The sequence below is a fragment of the Panulirus ornatus genome, chromosome 66, assembly GCF_036320965.1.
Source record: "Panulirus ornatus isolate Po-2019 chromosome 66, ASM3632096v1, whole genome shotgun sequence".
In the NCBI taxonomy this organism is placed as follows: Eukaryota; Metazoa; Arthropoda; class Malacostraca; order Decapoda; family Palinuridae; genus Panulirus; species Panulirus ornatus.
The window spans coordinates 6,398,966-6,423,591 of NC_092289.1; the positions used below are offsets into that span (position 1 = coordinate 6,398,966).

General features: G+C 40.5%; 1 protein-coding gene across 1 annotated transcript in view; it reads right to left on the reverse strand.

Annotated features, from left to right (window-relative positions):
- LOC139746926 (uncharacterized) overlaps positions 1–24,626 on the reverse strand; it is a 210,077-nt gene that overhangs the window by 59,506 nt on the left and 125,945 nt on the right. The window contains 1 exon segment of the mRNA XM_071658611.1: positions 23,526–23,758. Coding sequence (XP_071514712.1) covers positions 23,526–23,758 — 233 coding nt within the window.

A 24,626-nucleotide genomic window follows, 5' to 3' on the forward strand; every position in this document is an offset into this window, starting at 1 on the left:
ATACAATGTACAGACACACCAAAGCCCGCCATTCATTCACAGTCAAGGTCTAAAAAATCAACGCATGGTTCGCTACCGATTCAACTGCCTGGTTCAGCTAACAACATATCGTCTCCGATAATAGACAATCCAATTTTATCTATCCAGCGTACGTCTCCCCCCCCCCCCCCCTGAACGTTCAGGCCCTACTATCCTCAAGTTTCATTCACGCCATCCTTCCATTTCCTTCTGTCTCTTCACTAAACGCATGATCACGGTCTCACACAACACTAGGCAACAGATAGCTCTTTTGGCAAAACACTCGTATGTAGGCACGCATTGTTCTGTCCACTTCTGACACGCAAATTTTCTTGGTCAATTCTTATATACTTACATACATATATACATACATACATATATATATATATATATATATATATATATATATATATATATATATATATATATATATATATATATATCAGTTATCCGCCTGCTTCATATCAAACAGCGAGTGAAATGTCTACTGTGGGGCTGTATCTTCCGTCACTTTTAAGGGAGTTCATCCTGTCCCAGCTACTCAGTTTAACGCAGCCTTACAGCTGCAAGAGCCACGCATCACTACCACTTGCGACATCTATTACTAGCCTCTACTACTAATTACTGTTACTTAACTACTTACCACACTTAACTGAAACATGGTTGGCAAAACCTTAGCACATGTCCAATGTTGTTTATACGTTTCAAGGGCTATACACTCAATCACAAAGAAAACTACCTGGTTGCAATATCTTGTATCGATTCAATCCTTACCACAGCATTTTCCACCTGCCTTGTTGCACTGTATTGCAAAAAGCTGGTACCTACTTTGCTTACCATAGTTTCGCATTTTCTACGGACACAGCGACACTAATTCCCGTAACATTAAAACTAATCACTAAACCACTAATTCAACAAATCGTAATACAAATATTCCTGAACAGAAATATCTATGCTGCACTGCGCTACAACACCTATTCAAATTATTAGGCTCCTTACTAGCACTGTGTCAAGGCCCGGGCGTGCAACCTTACCCAGCTCTTTTACGGCCTAACTTCTGGCCTTTGATTGAGATAAGGCGTACTGAAGAGTCCTATATATTTACTGCGGCTGTTTAACCTGCTTGTGGCTTCTTCCCAAGGCTTTTTATTATGTTTGAAATGTAAATTATAGTACCATAAACGACCCATAAACTTTTAACTCCATGGAGACAAGTCTTTCGTAAACAATGATAATAGTAAAAGGTGAATGTATAATGCAGCTCCATAAATCAAACTGGTTATATTCAAGGCTACTATAATAAAAGAGCGCCATACTTGGTAGTGAAAGTACAACGTGTCTACGAATACCCTTCCAAACTAACAACATGACGTAATCATTCACTAACACATCAGGAAGAGGAGCGAGCCCATGTGTAGGCGAGGAAGCAAGCACACTCGAGGTAAGTCTCCCATGTAAGGAGACCCAAGTAAGCGTGCGCTCACATTAATATCTAGCTGATATTCTAATATTCTGGCGAGGAAGCATGCAAGCATACACGAGGTATACTCCCACTAAGGAAATCCATGTAAACCAGCAGCGCCCACACAAATGCCTTGCTTATATTCTTAGTAACACAGTAATCATATAATCAATCAGTTCATATCATACAAGATGGATGAGGAATGGCTACCCAAGGTCGACATACACGATGGGGAAAAGCATCTTGTTAACACTCACACTTCACACAACCAAAGGAATGAAGTCTATCTCTGCCCTTGTGCACATTTACTTCCGTACGATCATCGATAAATGGTACGAGTACCTTGAACATTTCTTCAGCATTTCTTTATAAATATGACAAAAAGTTATTACTGATGCATTGAAAATTATCCAATTGGGTTCCTATTTAGACCCAAGGGCGTGTATTAATGAGAGAGAGAGAGAGAGAGAGAGAGAGAGAGAGAGAGAGAGAGAGAGAGAGAAGAGAGAGAGAGAGAGAGAGAGTCATGGCCTACTTTTCCAGATGCTTACCATAAGTTTCATTTAGGTTCAGTAGGATACTGCATGACACTTGGGAATCAGACATATATAAAACAAATTTAGAACCAAAATTGAACATGAAGCAACTGAAAACAAAGCAAAATTATTCTGTGAAAATGCTATGTACAGACAAGGAAATATAACCCGCATAAAAAAGTAGATATGCTATAATGTCTGTCGGTAAGATAACCAACACTAAAAAACACACTGAACAATAAATCATCACTGAAAATCGAGAAAGCTATGCTTCACAATCATGTTTAAGAGCGTTCAGTCAAAAATGATGGCTTCCATGCTCCAATCTTGAGGTAGCTTGTGCAAGAACAAAATCTGACAGGGCCAAAGGATCTTAGTATCTTAAAAGAAATGGACACAAATAAAAGCAAAGTGTAATTTTCTTAACCAAGTTCCCCAGCCTGCAAATGATTACAGGAACAGAAGCAAACCACAGGAGCTTACAAGAGATTGGCAACCAAAGTAGTATAATTTGAATAACAAATGATAATGCTCTTAAAGCAGTGGCATCACATATTTGGAGAGCAACAAGAAACTGTATCAGCAGCTTCCAAAGATGCCACATAGTTGCTTTGTGACCGATACCTAACGTTGTTTCTCAAAAAATAGAGAGAGAGGATGGAGAAATTCATCAGAAGCTTATCTGATACAGAATTATGTGATGAGGTAAGAATTCTTAAGAAAACTTTTGTGTGTATTCAAGAAAACATAAAATAACTGTCATGGAATCATGTTAGTATAAAGGAATGCATGCAAAATGGTAAACACTCTTTGAGGGAATCTGTGGAAGTATGACTTGCTGAAAAGGCCATCTAATATGTAAAGGCTGTGTAGCAACTATAATAAGCCTAAGAGGATTAAGACACTGGTATAACATTAGATGCACTGCCCCAAAGAATACCTAATGAATCATATGATAATCACTCATGATTTCCAGCTATTCCTGAAATCTACCTACAATAAAAGAGTGGGCAACAGGAGATGCCTGATAAATGTGATGGTGGTAGTCGACAATGAAAGCCCATACTTGATGTACATTAAGGATGTGATGCATCTGTTTGCTTGAATATACTGTAACAACACCCTAATTGAAATGGAAAATTCATTAAATGTAGTGATAACACAAATGTTGTCAAACTCCACTAGGATGACAAGTATTTTGCTCCCCCGGCAAACCATCTGTCACAAGGCATAAAGATTATATATCAATAATACAATAAATACTAAACAAAGCAAGTCAGCATTTAAACAATAATGCCCGTGGGGATGGATTATTTTTTCTTTAACCGAAAAAGTCGATTTGTTGGCTGAGGAAGCAGACAACAATGCAAATGTGTCACCACTCTTGAATCTGTTTACTTGGATGATATTTTCTTGTCATCTTGTCAATCAGATAGGAAAACCAAAAAAGCTAGTAATCAGTGAGGAATGCAAGACTATCTGATAACCTGCACTAAAGAATAACTCCATCAGAACACATTCTATGCAATAAAAATAAGAATAACATGGGAGTTTATAACTGATGTCAAATTAACTTGGGTTGGGTACCGTGTCCATGCCATTTCATAATGTAATATTCATCATACCTGTTCAAGCATGTGTTAATGTGTAACATCTTTAAAAATCACCTTAACTGCAGTCTTTACAGAAACTAATTACAGAACATGACCTCTAATTTTCACAGTGCAATGCAAAGAAAACAACATTTCCCAGTTAAGCAGTCATGTGTTACCACTGTAGCATCTAAGTGGTATGGGGATGCCATTGCTCTAAGATTGCCAGTTTTACCTTGTACAAAAAACAATTCTGTCCATGCCCTCAGCAGGCATCTCATTTACCATGTCTATGACCTGTTAAATGATTATGTAGTAGTCCTAGATATAGCATCATGATCTGATACAAGCTCAGTATGTGGTATAATGTTACAGAAGTTGCATGAAACTATAACAAAGTGCACAAACACCTAAAATAGCATGCACAAGCAGGAGTTAGCAGCTGTTGAGGACAGACACATAGATGTCCTTCTATTTCTGAATTATTATATTGATAGCTTTCTTATCTCAAGGGTAAGTTATGAGGTCATATGTGAGACACGGCCATCTCTCCAACCTCAGAGCAAAAGATCCAAATTATACGAGAAAACTAGTACTCTCCAGCAGTTACAAAATATGAAAATATTACTGACTGATCTTGGAAGAAGTAAATGGTCAAATTTTCCTGACAATGTCTCGACCTCTTGCATCTAGTTATGTGGAACAGTCCTCTCAATCCCATACAGGAAAACTAGTAATATCAAGCAGTTACAAAACATGAATATATGACTTACTAATTTTGGAAGAAGTACATGATCAAATTTTCTTAGCAACATCTAGACCTCTTTCACCTAGTATGCAAAACAGCCCCCTCAAACCAATATTATATATATATATATATATATATATATATATATATATATATATATATATATATATATATATATATATGGGAGGTGAGTTTGAATGGAGAAAAACTGGAGGAAGTGAAGTGTTTTAGATATCTGGGAGTTGATCTGGCAGCGGATGGAACCATGGAAGCGGAAGTGGATCATAGGGTGGGGGAGGGGGCGAAAATCCTGGGGGCCTTGAAGAATGTGTGGAAGTCGAAAACATTATCTCGGAAAGCAAAAATGGGTATGTTTGAAGGAATAGTGGTTCCAACAATGTTGTATGGTTGCGAGGCGTGGGCTATGGATAGAGTTGTGCGCAGGAGGATGGATGTGCTGGAAATGAGATGTTTGAGGACAATGTGTGGTGTGAGGTGGTTTGATCGAGTGAGTAACGTAAGGGTAAGAGAGATGTGTGGAAATAAAAAGAGTGTGGTTGAGAGAGCAGAAGAGGGTGTTTTGAAGTGGTTTGGGCACATGGAGAGGATGAGTGAGGAAAGATTGACCAAGAGGATATATGTGTCGGAGGTGGAGGGAACAAGGAGAAGAGGGAGACCAAATTGGAGGTGGAAAGATGGAGTGAAAAAGATTTTGTGTGATCGGGGCCTGAACATGCAGGAGGGTGAAAGGAGGGCAAGGAATAGAGTGAATTGGAGCGATGTGGTATACCGGGGTTGACGTGCTGTCAGTGGATTGAAGCAAGGCATGTGAAGCGTCTGGGGTAAACCATGGAAAGCTGTGTAGGTATGTATATTTGCGTGTGTGGACGTATGTATATACATGTGTATGGGGGGGGGGGCCATTTCTTTCGTCTGTTTCCTTGCGCTACCTCGCAAACGCGGGAGACAGCGACAAAGTATATAAAAAAAAAAATATATATATATATATATATATATATATATATATATATATATATATATATATATATATATATATATATATGTTTTTGTCATACTATTCGCTATTTCCCGCGATAGCGAGGTAGCGTTAAGAACAGAGGACTGGGCCTTTGAGGGAATATCCTCACCTGGACCTCTTCTCTGTTCCTTCTTTTGAAAAAAAAAAAAAAAAAAAAAAAAAAAAAAAAAAAACGAGAGGGGAGGATTTCCAGCCCCCCGCTCCCTTCCCTTTTAGTCGCCTTCTACGACACGCAGGGAATACGTGGGAAGTATTCTTTCTCCCCTATCCCCAGGGATAATATATATATATATATATATATATATATATATATATATATATATATATATATATATATATATATATATATATATTATCCCTGGGGATAGGGAATTAAGAATACTTCCCACGTATTCCCTGCGTGTCGTAGAAGGCGACTAAAAGGGGAGGGAGCGGGAGGCTGGAAATCCTCCCCTCTCGTTTTTTTTTTTTTTTTTTTTCATTTTCCAAAAGAAGGAACAGAGGGGGCCAGGTGAGGATATTCCAAAAAAGGCCCAGTCCTCTGTTATTAACGCTACCTCGCTAACGCGGGAAATGGCGAATAGTTTAAAAGAAAGAAAGATATATATATATATATATATATATATATATATATATATATATATATATATATATATATATATATATATATATTTATTTATTTATTTTATTTATTTTGCTTTGTCGCTGTCTCCCGCGTTTGCAAGGTAGCGCAAGGAAACAGACGAAAGAAATGGCCCAACCCACCCCCATACAAATGTATATACACACACGTCCACACATGCAAATATACATGCCTATACATCTTAATGTACACATATATATTACACAAAAAGACATACATATATACCCATGCACACAATTCACACTGTCTGCCTTTATTCATTCCTACCGCCACCTCGCCACACATGGAATACCATCCCCCTCCCCCCTCATGTGTGCGGGGTAGCGCTAGGAAAAGACAACAAAGGCCTCATTCGTTCACACTCAGTCTCTAGCTGTCATGCAATAATGCCCGAAACCACAGCTCCCTTTCCACATCCAGGCCCCACACAGCTTTCCATGGTTTACCCCAGACGCTTCACATGCCCTGATTCAATCCACTGACAGCACGTCAACCCCGGTATACCACATCAATCCAATTCACTCTATTCCTTGCCCGCCTTTCACCCTCCTGCATGTTCAGGCCCTGATCACTCAAAATCTTTTTCACTCCATCTTTCCACCTCCAATTTGGTCTCCCACTTCTCCTCGTTTCCTCCACCTCCGACACATATATCCTCTTGGTCAATCTTTCCTCACTCATTCTCTCCATGTGCCCAAACCATTTCAAAACACCCTCTTCTGATCTCTCAACCACGCTCTTTTTATTTCCACACATCTCTCTTACCCTTACATTACTTACTCGATCAAACCACCTCACACCACACATTGTCCTCAAACATCTCATTTCCAGCACATCCACCCTCCTGCGCACAACTCTATCCATAGCCCACGCCTCACAACCATACAACATCGTTGGAACCACTATTCCTTCAAACATACCCATTTTTGCTTTCCGAGATAATGTTCTCGACTTCCACACATTCTTCAAGGCTCCCAGGATTTTCGCCCCCTCCCCCACCCTATGATTCGCTTCCGCTTCCATGGTTCCATCCACTGCCAGATCCACTCCCAGATATCTAAAACACTTTACTTCCTCCAGTTTTTCTCCATTCAAACTTACCTCCCAATTGACTTGACCCTCAACCCTACTTTACCTAATAACCTTGATCTTATTCACATTTACTTATTCACATTAACTTTCTTCTTTCACACACTTTACCAAACTCAGTCACCAGCTTCTGCAGTTTCTTACATGAATCAGCCACCAGCGCTGTATCATCAGCGAACAACAACTGACTCACTTCCCAAGCTCTCACATCCACAACAGACTTCATACTTGCCCCTCTTTCCAAAACTCTTGCATTCACCTCCCTAACAACCCATCCCTAAACAAATTAAACATATTATATATTAATTATATTATATTATATATTTATATATATATATTATATATATAATATATATATATTTTTTTCATACTATTCGCCATTTCCCCCAATACGAGGGAGCGTTAAGAACAGAGGACTGGGCCTTTGAGGGAATTCCCCACCTGGACCTCTTCTTGTTTCCCTTCTTTTGGAAAATTAAAAAAAAAAAAACGAGGGGGGGATTTCCAGCCCCCCCCTCCTTCCCATTTGTCGCCTTCTACGACACGCAGGGAATACGTGGGAAGTATTCTTTCTCCCTATATATATATATCCTTTAAAAAACCTCCATTACCCCAACCCCCCTTTTTTAAAATTAAAAATAATTTTTTTTAAAAAAAAAAATTTTTAAAATTTTATTTTAAAAATTTTTTAAAAATTATTTTTAAACCCCCCCTTTTAATTTAGGAAAAAGGGTTTGGGGGGGAGGGATTTTGGGTTTTTTTGGGTTTTTGGAAATAAAAAAAAAAAAAAAAAAAAAAATTTTTTAAATTTATTTTAAAAAAAAAAAATTTTTTTTTTAAAATAAATATTTTTTATTTAAAAATAAGGGGACGGGAGCGGGGGGCCAAAAAATCCCCCCCTTGAAATTTTTTAACTTTCAAAAATGGGAAACAGAAGAAGGAGTCACGCGGGGAGTGCTCATCCTCCTCGAAGGCTCAGATTGGGGTGCCTAAATGTGTGTGGATGTAACCAAGATGTGAAAAAAGGAGAAGGTAGTATGTTTGAGGAAAGGAACCTGGATGTTTGGCTCTGAGTGAAACGAAGCTCAAGGGTAAAGGGGAAGAGTGGTTTGGGAATGTCCGGGGGAGTAAAGTAGGGTTTAGTGAGAGACAAGAGCAAGGAAGGAGTAGAAATACCTCCTGAAACGGAGTTGTGGAGTATGTGATAAAATGTAAGAAAGTAAATTCTCGATTATATGGGTAAAACTGAAAGTTGATGGAGAGAGGTGGGTGATTATTGGTGCATATGCACCTGGGCATGAGAAGAAAGATCATGAGAGGCAAGTGTTTTGGGAGCAGCTGAATGAGTGTGTTAGTGGTTTTGATGCACGAGACCGGGTTATAGTGATGGGTGATTTGAATGCAAAGGTGAGTAATGTGGCAGTTGAGGGAATAATTGGTATACATGGGGTGTTCAGTGTTGTAAATGGAAATGGTGAAGAGCTTGTAGATTTATGTGCTGAAAAAGGACTGATGATTGGGAATACCTGGTTTAAAAAGCGAGATATACATAAGTATACTTATGTAAGTAGGAGAGATGGCCAGAGAGCGTTATTGGATTACGTGTTAATTGACAGGCGTGCGAAAGAGAGACTTTTGGATGTTAATGTGCTGAGAGGTGCAACTGGAGGGATGTCTGATCATTATCTTGTGGAGGCTAAGGTGAAGATTTGTATGGGTTTTCAGAAAAGAAGAGTGAATGTTGGGGTGAAGAGGGTGGTGAGAGTAAGTGAGCTTGGGAAGGAGACCTGTGTGAGGAAGTACCAGGAGAGACTGAGTACAGAATGGAAAAAGGTGAGAACAATGGAAGTAAGGGGAGTGGGGGAGGAATGGGATGTATTTAGGGAATCAGTGATGGATTGCGCAAAAGATGCTTGTGGCATGAGAAGAGTGGGAGGTGGGTTGATTAGAAAGGGTAGTGAGTGGTGGGATGAAGAAGTAAGAGTATTAGTGAAAGAGAAGAGAGAGGCATTTGGACGATTTTTGCAGGGAAAAAATGCAATTGAGTGGGAGATGTATAAAAGAAAGAGACAGGAGGTCAAGAGAAAGGTGCAAGAGGTGAAAAAAAGGGCAAATGAGAGTTGGGGTGAGAGAGTATCATTAAATTTTAGGGAGAATAAAAAGATGTTCTGGAAGGAGGTAAATAAGGTGCGTAAGACAAGGGAGCAAATGGGAACTTCAGTGAAGGGCGCAAATGGGGAGGTGATAACAAGTAGTGGTGATGTGAGAAGGAGATGGAGTGAGTATTTTGAAGGTTTGTTGAATGTGTCTGATGACAGAGTGGCAGATATAGGGTGTTTTGGTCGAGGTGGTGTGCAAAGTGAGAGGGTTAGGGAAAATGATTTGGTAAACAGAGAAGAGGTAGTAAAAGCTTTGCGGAAGATGAAAGCCGGCAAGGCAGCAGGTTTGGATGGTATTGCAGTGGAATTTATTAAAAAAGGGGGTGACTGTATTGTTGACTGGTTGGTAAGGTTATTTAATGTATGTATGACTCATGGTGAGGTGCCTGAGGATTGGCGGAATGCGTGCATAGTGCCATTGTACAAAGGCAAAGGGGATAAGAGTGAGTGCTCAAATTACAGAGGTATAAGTTTGTTGAGTATTCCTGGTAAATTATATGGGAGGGTATTGATTGAGAGGGTGAAGGCATGTACAGAGCATCAGATTGGGGAAGAGCAGTGTGGTTTCAGAAGTGGTAGAGGATGTGTGGATCAGGTGTTTGCTTTGAAGAATGTATGTGAGAAATACTTAGAAAAGCAAATGGATTTGTATGTAGCATTTATGGATCTGGAGAAGGCATATGATAGAGTTGATAGAGATGCTCTGTGGAAGGTATTAAGAATATATGGTGTGGGAGGCAAGTTGTTAGAAGCAGTGAAAAGTTTTTATCGAGGATGTAAGGCATGTGTACGTGTAGGAAGAGAGGAAAGTGATTGGTTCTCAGTGAATGTAGGTTTGCGGCAGGGGTGTGTGATGTCTCCATGGTTGTTTAATTTGTTTATGGATGGGGTTGTTAGGGAGGTAAATGCAAGAGTTTTGGAAAGAGGGGCAAGTATGAAGTCTGTTGGGGATGAGAGAGCTTGGGAAGTGAGTCAGTTGTTGTTCGCTGATGATACAGCGCTGGTGGCTGATTCATGTGAGAAACTGCAGAAGCTGGTGACTGAGTTTGGTAAAGTGTGTGGAAGAAGAAAGTTAAGAGTAAATGTGAATAAGAGCAAGGTTATTAGGTACAGTAGGGTTGAGGTCAAGTCAATTGGGAGGTGAGTTTGAATGGAGAAAAACTGGAGGAAGTGAAGTGTTTTAGATATCTGGGAGTGGATCTGGCAGCGGATGGAACCATGGAAGCGGAAGTGGATCATAGGGTGGGGGAGGGGGCGAAAATTCTGGGAGCCTTGAAGAATGTGTGGAAGTCGAGAACATTATCTCGGAAAGCAAAAATGGGTATGTTTGAAGGAATAGTGGTTCCAACAATGTTGTATGGTTGCGAGGCGTGGGCTATGGATAGAGTTCTGCGCAGGAGGATGGATGTGCTGGAAATGAGATGTTTGAGGACAATGTGTGGTGTGAGGTGGTTTGATCGAGTAAGTAACGTAATTGTAAGAGAGATGTGTGGAAATAAAAAGAGCGTGGTTGAGAGAGCAGAAGAGGGTGTTTTGAAATGGTTTGGGCACATGGAGAGAATGAGTGAGGAAAGATTGACCAAGAGGATATATGTGTCGGAGGTGGAGGGAACGAGAGAAGAGGGAGACCAAATTGGAGGTGGAAAGAATGGAGTGAAAAAGATTTTGTGTGATCGGGCCTGAACATGCAGAGGGTGAAAGGAGGGCAAGGATAGAGTGAATTGGAGCGATGTGGTATACCGGGGTTGACGTGCTGTCAGTGGATTGAATCAAGGCATGTGAAGCGTCTGGGGTAAACCATGGAAAAGCTGTGTAGGTATGTATATTTGCGTGTGTGGACGTTGTACATGTGTATGGGGGGGGGGGGGGGGGGTTGGGCCATTTCTTTCGTCTGTTTCCTTGCGTCCCTCGCAAACGCGGGGGGACAGCGACAAAGTATGAAAAAAAAAAAAAAAAAAATTTTTTATATATATAAAATTATTTATATATATATTTATATTTTTGGGTTAAGGTACGACATTTGGGGCCCTTTATAAATTTGGGGAGAAGTCAAAATCCCTCTGTATAAGCCTCTCATTTTTCCCTTTGTTTTTGCAAACTGTAGATATCTGACTATAAACAACACATTTTGTTCTGTTCATCCATTTGTTCCTGCACAACAAAGCAAAGTAATGTAGTTGCATAAAACATATGTTTTTAAAAATTTTTTGAAGCATCGGGCATTGTAAAAAAAGGCCGGAAAGCAGTGATATACAGAAAATATATTCAAAGAATACTTTAGGGTCTTGACCCATACAAGGCTCATGGTCCTGATAAGATTTCACCACATATATACTGAAAATGGGTGGATACACGGGCCCAATACTCTTAAAAGGGTTTTTCAAGATTTTCAACAGGAAAGGCATAGTGCCAAGGGGTGGAAAGGGTACCCATAACAATCTATAAGAAAAGGAGCCCAAAAGTCTCATGAAAAAATGTGGTGCAAAAAAACTCAAAAAGAAAAGGGAAAGATTCCCTGCAGTAAAATTTAACTTATTTAAAGCTCAAAAGGGTTTTTTGGGGGAAAAAAAAAAAATTTAATAAAAAAAATTTTTTTTTTCCTTTACTATTCACCTTTTCCCCCGCATTAGCGAGGTAGCATTAAGCACATAGGACTAACCCTTTTAAAAGGGAATATCCTCCCCTTGGCCCCTTCCCTGTTCCTTTTTTTGGGAAAAATTTAAAAAAAGGGGGAGGGGGGAGGATTTAGGTGTCGTGTTGTGTTTTTTGGGGAATAGGGGTATCTGTGAGTTAAAATATTTGAAGTCCATGTCATAGATGGATTCTAAAGCATTAGACAGTGGCCTGGCCAACTGATTGGCTAGTCTCTGTGGTGTGCTTCCAATATACATTGTTATGGGTACTGGAAGTGTAACCAAAAGGCTGGCTAAGCCTTTGGGATCCACCAGTAGCGTACACCTTGGGAATACAAAATAGGAAGGCAATAATTAGTTTTAAATCCCGGTTTCCACTATTTGGGTTTTTCAGTGGGCTTGGTTTAAGTGGATTATGTACAACCTTTGAGAAAAAATCATGCTTTAAAAATCTTAAAATTTGTTTCTAGAACCAAAAACCAAATTTTTGTGTATGGGTTTTTATTTTTTTTTCTTTTTCCCGTGTTCCCCCCGTTTGCGAAAATTTTTGCCCAAGGGAAAAAGCGAAAGAAATTTGGGCCCCAAACCCCCCCCCCATACACATGTATTTTACATACGTCCACACAGCAAATATTTCATAACCCATAATTTCAATGTAACATATTATAATACACAACAAATTTCATAATACACATTTACATAATTTATTTCTTTTCTGCCTTTATTTTTTTTTTATGCCAAACCCGCCCCACATGGAAAAACCCCCCCCCCCCCCCATGGGCGAGGAAAGGGAGGAAAAGAAACCAAAAGGGCCCCCTTTGTTCAAATCATTTCTAGCCGTCATGAAAAATTTCCCAAAAACCCCAAACCCCCTTTTCCCCATCCAGGGCCCCACACAACTTTCCATGGTTTACCCCAACCTTTTACATGCCTGATTCAATCCATTTACAGCAGTCAAACCCCCGGTTTTTTACCACATCGGCCCCAAATTTACTCTATTCCTTGCCCCCCTTTCACCCTCCCGCATGTTCAGGCCCCAATCACTCAAAAACCTTTTTTTCCCCCATCTTTCCCCCTCCCAAATTTTGGGCTCCCCCTTCTCCTCGTTCCCTTTTCCCCCTCGACAAAATAAATCCCTTGGGGGGGGGGGGGGGGGGGGGGGGGGGGGGGGGGGGTTTTTCCTCACTCATTCTTCCATGTGCCCCAAAAAATTTCCCAAAAACCCTCTTCGCTCTCTCAACCCCGCTCTTTTTATTTCCCCACATCTCTCTTTTCCCCTTTCATTACACCCCTTGGGGCACAACTCTATCCTAGGGCCCCTGCCTCGCAACCATACAACATTTTTTCAACCACTTAAATTTCCTTTTAAACATACCCATTTTTGCTTTCCGAGATAATGTTCTCAAATTCCACACATTCTTCAAGGGGCTCCCAGTTTTCGCCCCCTCCCCCACCCAAATGTTTCCCTTTCCCGCTTCCATGGTTCCATCCGTTTCCCAGATCCACCCCCGGGATATCAAAAAACATTTACTTCCCCCAGTTTTTCTCCATTCAAATTTTACCCCCCAAAAGGGGGGAAAGGGGCCCCTCAACCCTAGGGTCCCTAATAACCTTGCTTTTTACTTTTAAATTTAACTTTTTTTTTTTAAAATTTAAAAACTCAGCCCCCAAAGTTCTGGGGGGTTTCTGAATGAAAAGCCAAAAAGGTTTGTATCATCGGAAAAAAAAAATGACTCACCCAAAGCCTCTAATCCCCAACGGGACTACTTTACTTCCCCTCTTTCCAAAACTCTTGCTTTCCCCTTTCCCTAACAACCCCATCCATAAACAAATTAAAAACCATGGAGACATTCACACCCCCCCTCCCGCAAACCTACTTTAAACGGGAGTCCCAAAACATTTTTCCTCTTTTCCCTACCCCACACTTTCCTTTACACCCTTTCGAAAAAAATTTTTACTGTTCTAACAAACCTTGGGCCCCCCATACCTTTATTTCTTAGTACCTTCCACAGAGCTTTTTCATCAACTTTATCATATCCCTTTCTCCAGACCAAAAATGTACAGAAAAACCCTTTTTGCTTTTCAAAAGTATTTCTCACATACATTCTTCAAAGAAAAAACCTGATCCACCTTTCCTCTCCCAAACTTCTAAAAACCACATTTGCTTTCCCCAATCTGATGCTCTGTACATGCCTTCACCCCTCAATCAATACCCTCCCAATAATTTCCCAGGAATACTAAAACAAACTTATACCTTTAGTAGGGTTTAAAATCATTTTTTATAAAAATTTTCATAATTTTCAAAAAAATTAATGTAGATGTAAAAAAAATTTATATTTCTTCTTTTTAAATTAGCTATTATCAATTTTTCCCCCTTTTTATCTGGAATCTATGTCAACTATGTCAGAATTTTACCTACGAATAAATTTTTGTAAAAACTCTGGGGGAAACCCCGGGAAAACATTTCAAAAAATAAAAAAAAGGTCCAAGTTTTCCCTTAGACACTTTTTTCATTTGCCTAAAATTTACTAAAGTTTTGTATTTTCCCCTTGTTTAAAATATGCCATGCCCTTTTCCAAATTAACAAATCTCCCTGGTCACAACCATCATCCTATCCCGCCCTTGCTCACCCACTAATTTCCCACGTCAACGGGAAATTGTTTTGGGGACTGACCCGGGAAGACCTATTCATCCTATAAATCGACAAGTCTTAAAAAAAGACAGGGGGATTTTTTCCACAACAGGTGCAAAATAAAAAGGGGTTAACCCTAAAGGGGAAAATTTTTGGCTTAATGTTCAGTGTGATGGCCCATTGGCCCTTTCCCTAAACAGCTTTCCAAAAATAAAGACACCAGAGTAATTTCTTCATGTGGAAAAAAACGAAAGAATGGCCCAACCCCTCCACTTCAAAATGTATATATATATACACTCCCCACAAGCACTTTACATACCTTTAATTTCAATGTATACTATTAAAAAATACACAGAAAATCCCTACATTCCATGTACATAATTTTATATTCTGCCTTCACTCATTCCCACTGCCACCCGCCACACCCTGAAAAAGGGCCCCCCCCCCCCACCCCCTCCCGCATGCACGCGAGGAAGGGCCCGGAAAAAATAACAAAGGGCCAAATTTGTTCATACTCATTCTCTAGCTGTCATGTATAATGAACCAAAAACCCCAGCCCCCCTTTCCACATCCCGGGGCCCCCCAAACTTTCCAAAGGTTTTAAACCCCCCAAAACTAAAAAGTTCCCTGGTTCAAACCATTGACAAACACAAACCACCCCCGGGGTTCCCCCAACTTCCAAATTTACTCTATTTCCCTTTCCCCCTTTCACCCTCCTGCATGTTCAGGCCCCGATCCCAAAAACTTTTTTATCCATCCCTTTCAAACCCCCAAATTTTGGGCTCCCACTTCTCCTCATTCCCTTTCCCCCTCTGACACCCTATATCCTCTTTGTCAATCTTTCCCCACTCATTTTTTCGCCATGTGACCAAACCATTTCAAAACACCCCTTCAGCTCTCTCAACCACCTCTTTTTATTTCCACACATCCTTTTTACCCTTTCATTACTTTTAAACAAACCCCCTCAAAACCAAAAATTGTCCTCAAACATCTCATTTCCAACACATCCACCCTCCTCCCCAAACTCTATTTAAAAGGCCCCCCCTCGCAAAATAAACATTGTTGGAACCCCTATTCCTTTAAACATACCCATTTTTGGGTTTTTGAGATAATTTTTTTCGCTTTTCCCCAAAATTTTTTTTAAGGGTTCCCCGAAAAATTTTGCCCCCCCCCCACCCCATGATCCCCTTCTGCTTCCATGGTTCCATCCGCTGCCAGATCCACTCCCAGATATCTAAAACACTTCACTTCCTCCAGTTTTTCTCCATTCAAACTCACCTCCCAATTGAATTGACCCTCAACCCTACTGTACCTAATAACCTTGCTCTTATTCACATTTACTCTTAACTTTCTTCTTTCACACACTTTACCGAACTCAGTCACCAGCTTCTGCAGTTTCTCACATGAATCAGCCACCAGCGCTGTATCATCAGCGAACAACAACTGACTCACTTCCCAAGCTCTCTCATCCCCAACAGACTTCATACTTGCCCCTCTTTCCAAAACTCTTGCATATATATATATATATATATATATATATATATATATATATATATATATATATATATTTCATACTATTCGCCATTTCCAGCGAAAGCGAGGTAGCGTTAAGAACAGAGGACTGGGCCTTTGAGGGAATATCCTCACCTGGCCCTCTTCTCTGTTCCTTCTTTTGGAAAATTAAAAAAAAACAAAACGAGAGGGGAGGATTTCCAGCCCCCCGCTCCCTTCCCATTTAGTCGCCTTCTACGACACGCAGGGAATACGTGGGAAGTATTCTTTCTCCCCTATATATATATATATATATATATATATATATATATATATAGAGGGGACGGGAGCGGGGGGCCAGAAATCCTCCCCTCCTTGTATTAACTTTCTAAAATGGGAAACAGAAGAAGGAGTCACGCGGGGAGTGCTCATCCTCCTCGAAGGCTCAGAGTGGGGTGCCTAAATGTGTGTGGATGTAACCAAGATGTGAAAAAAGGAGAGATAGGTAGTATGTTTGAGGAAAGGAACCTGGATGTTTTGGCTCTGAGTGAAACGAAGCTCAAGGGTAAAGGGGAAGAGTGGTTTGGGAATGTCTGGGGAGTAAAGTCAGGGGTTAGTGAGAGGACAAGAGCAAGGGAAGGAGTAGCAATACTCCTGAAACAGGAGTTGTGGGAGTATGTGATAGAATGTAAGAAAGTAAATTCTCGATTAATATGGGTAAAACTGAAAGTTGATGGAGAGAGGTGGGTGATTATTGGTGCATATGCACCCGGGCATGAGAAGAAAGATCATGAGAGGCAAGTGTTTTGGGGGCAGCTGAATGAGTGTGTTAGTGGTTTTGATGCACGAGACCGGGTTATAGTGATGGGTGATTTGAATGCAAAGGTGAATAATGTGGCAGTTGAGGGAATAATTGGTATACATGGGGTGTTCAGTGTTGTAAATGGAAATGGTGAAGAGCTTGTAGATTTATGTGCTGAAAAAGGACTGATGATTGGGAATACCTGGTTTAAAAAGCGAGATATACATAAGTATACTTATGTAAGTAGGAGAGATGGCCAGAGAGCGTTATTGGATTACGTGTTAATTGACAGGCGTGTGAAAGAGAGACTTTTGGATGTTAATGTGCTGAGAGGTGCAACTGGAGGGATGTCTGATCATTATCTTGTGGAGGCTAAGGTGAAGATTTGTATGGGTTTTCAGAAAAGAAGAGTGAATGTTGGGGTGAAGAGGGTGGTGAGAGTAAGTGAGCTTGGGAAGGAGACCTGTGTGAGGAAGTACCAGGAGAGACTGAGTACAGAATGGAAAAAGGTGAGAACAATGGAAGTAAGGGGAGTGGGGGAGGAATGGGATGTATTTAGGGAATCAGTGATGGATTGCGCAAAAGATGCTTGTGGCATGAGAAGAGTGGGAGGTGGGTTGATTAGAAAGGGTAGTGAGTGGTGGGATGAAGAAGTAAGAGTATTAGTGAAAGAGAAGAGAGAGGCATTTGGACGATTTTTGCAGGGAAAAAATGCAATTGAGTGGGAGATGTATAAAAGAAAGAGACAGGAGGTCAAGAGAAATTGCAAGAGGTGAAAAAAAGGGCAAATGAGAGTTGGGGTGAGAGAGTATCATTAAATTTTAGGGAGAATAAAAAGATGTTCTGGAAGGAGGTAAATAAAGTGCGTAAGACAAGGGAGCAAATGGGAACTTCAGTGAAGGGCGCAAATGGGGAGGTGATAACAAGTAGTGGTGATGTGAGAAGATGGAGTGAGTATTTTGAAGGTTTGTTGAATGTGTTTGATGATAGAGTGGCAGATATAGGGTGTTTTGGTCGAGGTGGTGTGCAAAGTGAGAGGGTTAGGGAAAATGATTTGGTAAACAGAGAAGAGGTAGTGAAAGCTTTGCGGAAGATGAAAGCCGGCAAGGCAGCAGGTTTGGATGGTATTGCAGCGGAATTTATTAAAAAAGGGGGTGACTGTATTGTTGACTGGTTGGTAAGGTTATTTAATGTATGTATGACTCATGGTGAGGTGCCTGAGGATTGGCGGAATGCGTGCATACTGCCATTGTACAAAGGCAAAGGGGATAAGAGTGAGTGCTCAAATTACAGAGGTATAAGTTTGTTGAGTATTCCTGGTAAATTATATGGGAGGGTATTGATTGAGAGGGTGAGGGCATGTACAGAGCATCAGATTGGGGAAGAGCAGTGTGGTTTCAGAAGTGGTAGAGGATGTGTGGATCAGGTGTTTGCTTTGAAGAATGTATGTGAGAAATACTTAGAAAAGCAAATGGATTTGTATGTAGCATTTATGGATCTGGAGAAGGCATATGATAGAGTTGATAGAGATGCTCTGTGGAAGGTATTAAGAATATATGGTGTGGGAGGCAAGTTGTTAGAAGCAGTGAAAAGTTTTTATCGAGGGTGTAAGGCATGTGTACGTGTAGGAAGAGAGGAAAGTGATTGGTTCTCAGTGAATGTAGGTTTGCGGCAGGGGTGTGTGATGTCTCCATGGTTGTTTAATTTGTTTATGGATGGGGTTGTTAGGGAGGTAAATGCAAGAGTTTTGGAAAGAGGGGCAAGTATGAAGTCTGTTGGGGATGAGAGAGCTTGGGAAGTGAGTCAGTTGTTGTGCGCTGATGATACAGCGCTGGTGGCTGATTCATGTGAGAAACTGCAGAAGCTGGTGACTGAGTTTGGTAAAGTGTGTGGAAGAAGAAAGTTAAGAGTAAATGTGAATAAGAGCAAGGTTTTTACGTACAGTAGGGTTGAGGGTCAAGTCAATTGGGAGGTGAGTTTGAATGGAGAAAAACTGGAGGAAGTGAAGTGTTTTAGATATCTGGGAGTGGATCTGGCAGCGGATGGAACCATGGAAGCGGAAGTGGATCATAGGGTGGGGGAGGGGGCGAAAATTCTGGGGGCCTTGAAGAATGTGTGGAAGTCGAGAACATTATCTCGGAAAGCAAAAATGGGTATGTTTGAAGGAATAGTGGTTCCAACAATGTTGTATGGTTGCGAGGCGTGGGCTATGGATAGAGTTGTGCGCAGGAGGATGGATGTGCTGGAAATGAGATGTTTGAGGACAATGTGTGGTGTGAGGTGGTTTGATCGAGTGAGTAACGTAAGGGTAAGAGAGATGTGTGGAAATAAAAAGAGCGTGGTTGAGAGAGCAGAAGAGGGTGTTTTGAAGTGGTTTGGGCACATGGAGAGAATGAGTGAGGAAAGATTGACCAAGAGGATATATGTGTCGGAGGTGGAGGGAACGAGGAGAAGAGGGAGACCAAATTGGAGGTGGAAAGATGGAGTGAAAAAGATTTTGTGTGATCGGGGCCTGAACATGCAGGAGGGTGAAAGGAGGTCAAGGAATAGAGTGAATTGGAGCGATGTGGTATACCGGGGTTGACGTGCTGTCAGTGGATTGAATCAAGGCATGTGAAGCGTCTGGGGTAAACCATGGAAAGTTGTGTAGGTATGTATATTTGCGTGTGTGGACGGATGTATATACATGTGTATGGGGGGGGGTTGGGCCATTTCTTTCGTCTGTTTCCTTGCGCTACCTCGCAAACGCGGGAGACAGCAACAAAGTATAAAAAATATATATATATATATATATATATATATATATATATATATATATATATATATTTTTTTTTTATATACTTTGTCGCTGTCTCCCGCGTTTGCGAGGTAGCGCAAGGAAACAGACGAAAGAAATGGCCCAACCCCCCCCATACACATGCATATACATACGTCCACACACGCAAATATACATACCTACACAGCTTTCCATGGTTCACCCCAGACGCCCCACATGCCCTGCTTCAATCCACTGACAGCACGTCAACCCCGGTATACCACATCGCTCCAATTCACTCTATTCCTTGCCCTCCTTTCACCCTCCTGCATGCTCAGGCCCCGATCACACAAAATCTCCTTCACTCCATCCTTCCACCTCCAATTTGGTCTCCCTCTTCTCCTTGTTCCCTCCACCTCCGACACATATATCCTCTTGGTCAATCTTTCCTCACTCATCCTCTCCATGTGCCCAAACCACTTCAAAACACCTCTTCTGCTCTCTCAACCACGCTCTTTTTATTTCCATATAATTTACCAGGAATACTCAACAAACTTATACCCCTAGTATGGTATATCATGCTTTATCAAAATTTTCATAATTTTCAACAAATAATGTAGATGTAAATAAAATTTATATTTCTTCTTTTTCAATAGCTATGTATACAATATATTTTCTTTTCATATCATGGAATGCTATGTCAACTATGTCAGAATTTTACCATGACGAATCACATTTTGTGAACTCTGGGGGACAAGCCGAGAACATTTCAAGAAATGAAAAAGTCCAAGTTTTCCCTTAGACACTATTTCATTTGCCTGAATTACTCAAGATTGTATTTTGCCCTTGCTTAAATATGCCATGCCCTATTAACTAATTAACTATCTCCCTGGTCACAACCATCATCCTATCCCAGCCCTTGCTCACCCAATAAACTTCCAGCGTCAACAGGGATTAGCTTTTAGGACTGACCCACAGAGACCTATTCATCCATATACAATCGACAAGTCTTAAAAAAGACAGGGGCATTCTTCCACAACAGGTGCAAAATAAAGGGGTACCATAAGGTGAAAATTGTGGCTTAATGTTCAGTGTGACTGGCCACATTGGCTTCCATAAACAGCTCCAACATAAAGACACCAGAGTAATTTCTTCATGTGGAAAAAGACGAAAGAATGGCCCAACCCATCCACATACACATGTATATATATATACACATCCACACAAGCACATATACATACCTATACATTTCAATGTATACATATTCATACATACACAGACAAATACATACATACACATGTACATAATTCATACTTGCTGCCTTCACTCATTCCCACTGCCACCCCGCCACACATGAAATGACCCCCCCCCCACCCCCTCCCGCATGCACACGAGGAAGCGCCAGGAAAAGATAACAAAGGCCACATTCGTTCATACTCATTCTCTAGCTGTCATGTATAATGAACCAAAACCACAGCCCCCTTTCCACATCAAGGCCCACAAAACTTTCCATGGTTTACCCCAGACGCTACACGTGCCCTGGTTCAATCCATTGACAGCACATCCACCCCGGTGTACCACATCGTTCCAATTCACTCTATTCCTTGCACGCCTTTCACCCTCCTGCATGTTCAGGCCCCGATCGCTCAAAATCTTTTTCACTCCATCCTTACACCTCCAATTTGGTCTCCCACTTCTCCTCATTCCCTCCACCTCTGACACATATATCCTCTTTGTCAATCTTTCCTCACTCATTCTCGACATGTGACCAAACCATTTCAAAACACCCTCTTCAGCTCTCTCAACCACACTCTTTTTATTACCACACATCTTTCTTACCCTTTCATTACTTAATCAAACCAGCTCACGCCACATATTGTCCTCAAACATCTCATTTCTAACACATCTACCCTCCTCCACACTACTCTATCTATAGCCCACACTCGCTACTATATAACATTGTTGGAACCCCTATTCCTTCAAACATACCCATTTTTGCCTTCTGAGATAATGTTCTCGCCTTCCACACTTTTTTCAACGCTTCCAGAACTTTTGCCCCCTCCCCCACCCTATGACTCACTTCTGCTGAAGACGGGGAGAAGAGTACTACCCATGTATTCCCTGCGTGTTGTAGAAGGCAACCAAAAGGGGTGGGAGCAGGGAGGCTGGAAATCCTCTCCTGTTTTACCTCCCAAAAGAAGGAACAGACAGGAGGGCCATGTGAGGATTTTTCCTTAGGCTAAATATAGTATGTACCACTATTTCATGGGTGGTGCATATCCCTCTCTTAAGAGACATGCTTACTGCAAACCCTGTGGTACTTGAAATCTCTTACAATGATGGCATTTGACTCAAAACCAGTCAAATTCTACAATAATCCTTCTCTATACCATTCTAATTCTAACTTTATATTCTAATAATCTCATCTACTAATGCTAAGGTGTACTGTTATCTACCAACTCTCCTTAGGTATTTTGTGAAAGGGAACTTCCACATGCACAGCCGCAGCTGAATTCCTCCTACAATGAAAATGAAAACAATCAATCCTACTGTCTTTCTGGTCTCAGTGATCTAAAAACAGCTAATCATAATGACTACATATCATATCCTCATAATTTTCAAAATCAAACTTCTAACACTCTTTTTCAACTCAGACTCTCTTCACTACTGATACACAATATCATTCCACTGGAATTTTACCATGCTCATATAATTTTCCATCCTATTTTAATTGCCAATTATGACACAGGAAGACCTAATGATTTAGTCTGCAATAATTCTTTTCTGGCAATCCTTTGAATGACTATTGCTTCCTAATGCATAATGCTGCTTCATTTAAAAATGAGAGGTTCTCGCTTCCATCAAAACACACACAACAATAATGGTTAAATAATTCTTATACTATCCATTTGAAGCAGGGGTCAGATGCATTCACCAGACTTTAAAGGAACCTTTAGAGTATTCCACTAAATATCAATGCAAATCTACTATTGTGAATAGCAGTACTGTATATGAAATGAAATGTGCTAACCTCTCTTTTCCAAACATGAGACATTTCTCGTCTTTAGTTCACAATACCCTCAGCAACTTTTTGACATTAACCAAAAGTATCTCCAGCACCTTCTGGTTCTTTGAGAATGGTACCTCCTGCAATTTCTAGTTCCTGCCCAAGAATACTTTCAACAACTTACAGTCTTTAGTCCTAAAAACCTGAAGCACCTTCATATCTACATTTTCTCATCTTTATCAAACAACACTATTTGGCCCTCTGATTTCCTCTCTTTACCACAAAGGTCTTCCTTCCCCAATGCTCCTGTCATGGATAAAGTGTCTCATCATGGCTAAATACTTATAGCTAATTTTACCAGCTCTTAGCCTTAAATTCAAAATAACTTGTAGCAACCATGTTTTAAACCTTGTAAATATGTAAACTGTGACTGGTATGGTAGTTTAAAACAAAACAGAAAAATAACCACAATTTTTCATGTGTTTTTAAAGGTGGCTGGCCAGAAATCAAGCCAGGGAGCAATCATGCTATTGCTATATATTCACTTGTCCAGTACAAAGATGATCATGACATGCATACATTATTAAATTCCTACTTCAAACTACTAGTACATCAAATCATATACAGTACTTACCTAATAGCTGACAGCCATTAAATCAACTGCAGGCTTTGTTCTTGAAATTTTATCTTCAAACTCAATTATACATAAGCATGCTAAGTCTGCATATAAAGTTATAAGTTTGGAGCAACAGTATACCAGGTCAATAATTATCAACTCTTAGAGTGAGTAAAATATCATGCACTACCAAATACAAAAAAAAATTACTTCTATATCCAATCTACGAAATAATGAATAGCCTCAGTAAAAGAGTGGATTAAAGTATTAAATCAACCACATGCTCCATCTCAGCATACTCACCCATGGTTGCAGGTGAGGTAGTGCCTGTAGCATTGACATCAAGTGAGCACGAGCCTATACTGTCGACAGAGGTAGTTTGTGTTTGAAGGGACATTTGTGGTGGTAATGGTATTGGTGGTGGAGGCGGAGGGTGAGGCGGCGGCCCAGTGGCTGCCGTCCACCCCGCTCTGCAGAGACCACGGTTGGGCAAGTTAAGCGTATGAGGCCGCTGAGCAGTGGCGGTGGGCCGTGTGCTGTCAGGGGCAGGTTAGTAAACAATTAGCCCCTAACTAATAGTTGTTACCTGCATCTAATACCAGCACCACATTACTGTATTAAATGTTCTATATGTTTACATTACTTCTTAGTAATACCTAAGCAAAGCTTCAGAGCTCCCAAAAGACAATTTCAGAGTTTATACATCCCAGCAATAAGCAAAAAATTTGGACTAATGGTATGGGTCAAGAAATTTAATATATTACTTAAGTTTATGAATTTCTGAAAGTTGTAATCCCACTAAAACATACAAACTTTAGTCACTAATTAAATTAGTAAAGCCATCTTTAGAATATTATGCAAAGCATTACAGAAATTATGATTACAAGTCTTACGTACACCACAAATGTACTGAATACTGTACTGCTAATCAAAAAAACCAAACTATCAATAATTTCTCATTTCAAGTTCCCCAGTATATTCTAGCATCATACAGTCAATACTACTATTTTCCTCTACATATCTCTCTAAATTTTCTATGGACCCTCTACTTCCCTTCTCCCATAATTCATCAGTGATTTTCACATGCATACTTAAACATTCACACAAAAGTTTTCATTCACCTGGAATCAAGAATCTTTGAAGAATGTTTACATATTCTTTACCATACAACATGGTCATGTTTATAGTGACCAACAAACCATGGGCAAAAACATGCTTCAATCAAAGGCCATCTGAGAGAGAGAGAGAGAGAGAGAGAGAGAGAGAGAGAGAGAGAGAGAGAGAGAGAGAGAGAGAGAGAGAGAGAGAGAGAGATTGATTGATTGATTAAGCATGGGTCTACAGCTCTTTGTAGACCTGTTTAAGGTAAAAATGTTACAGGTAGACAAAGATGTAAAGGTGAAG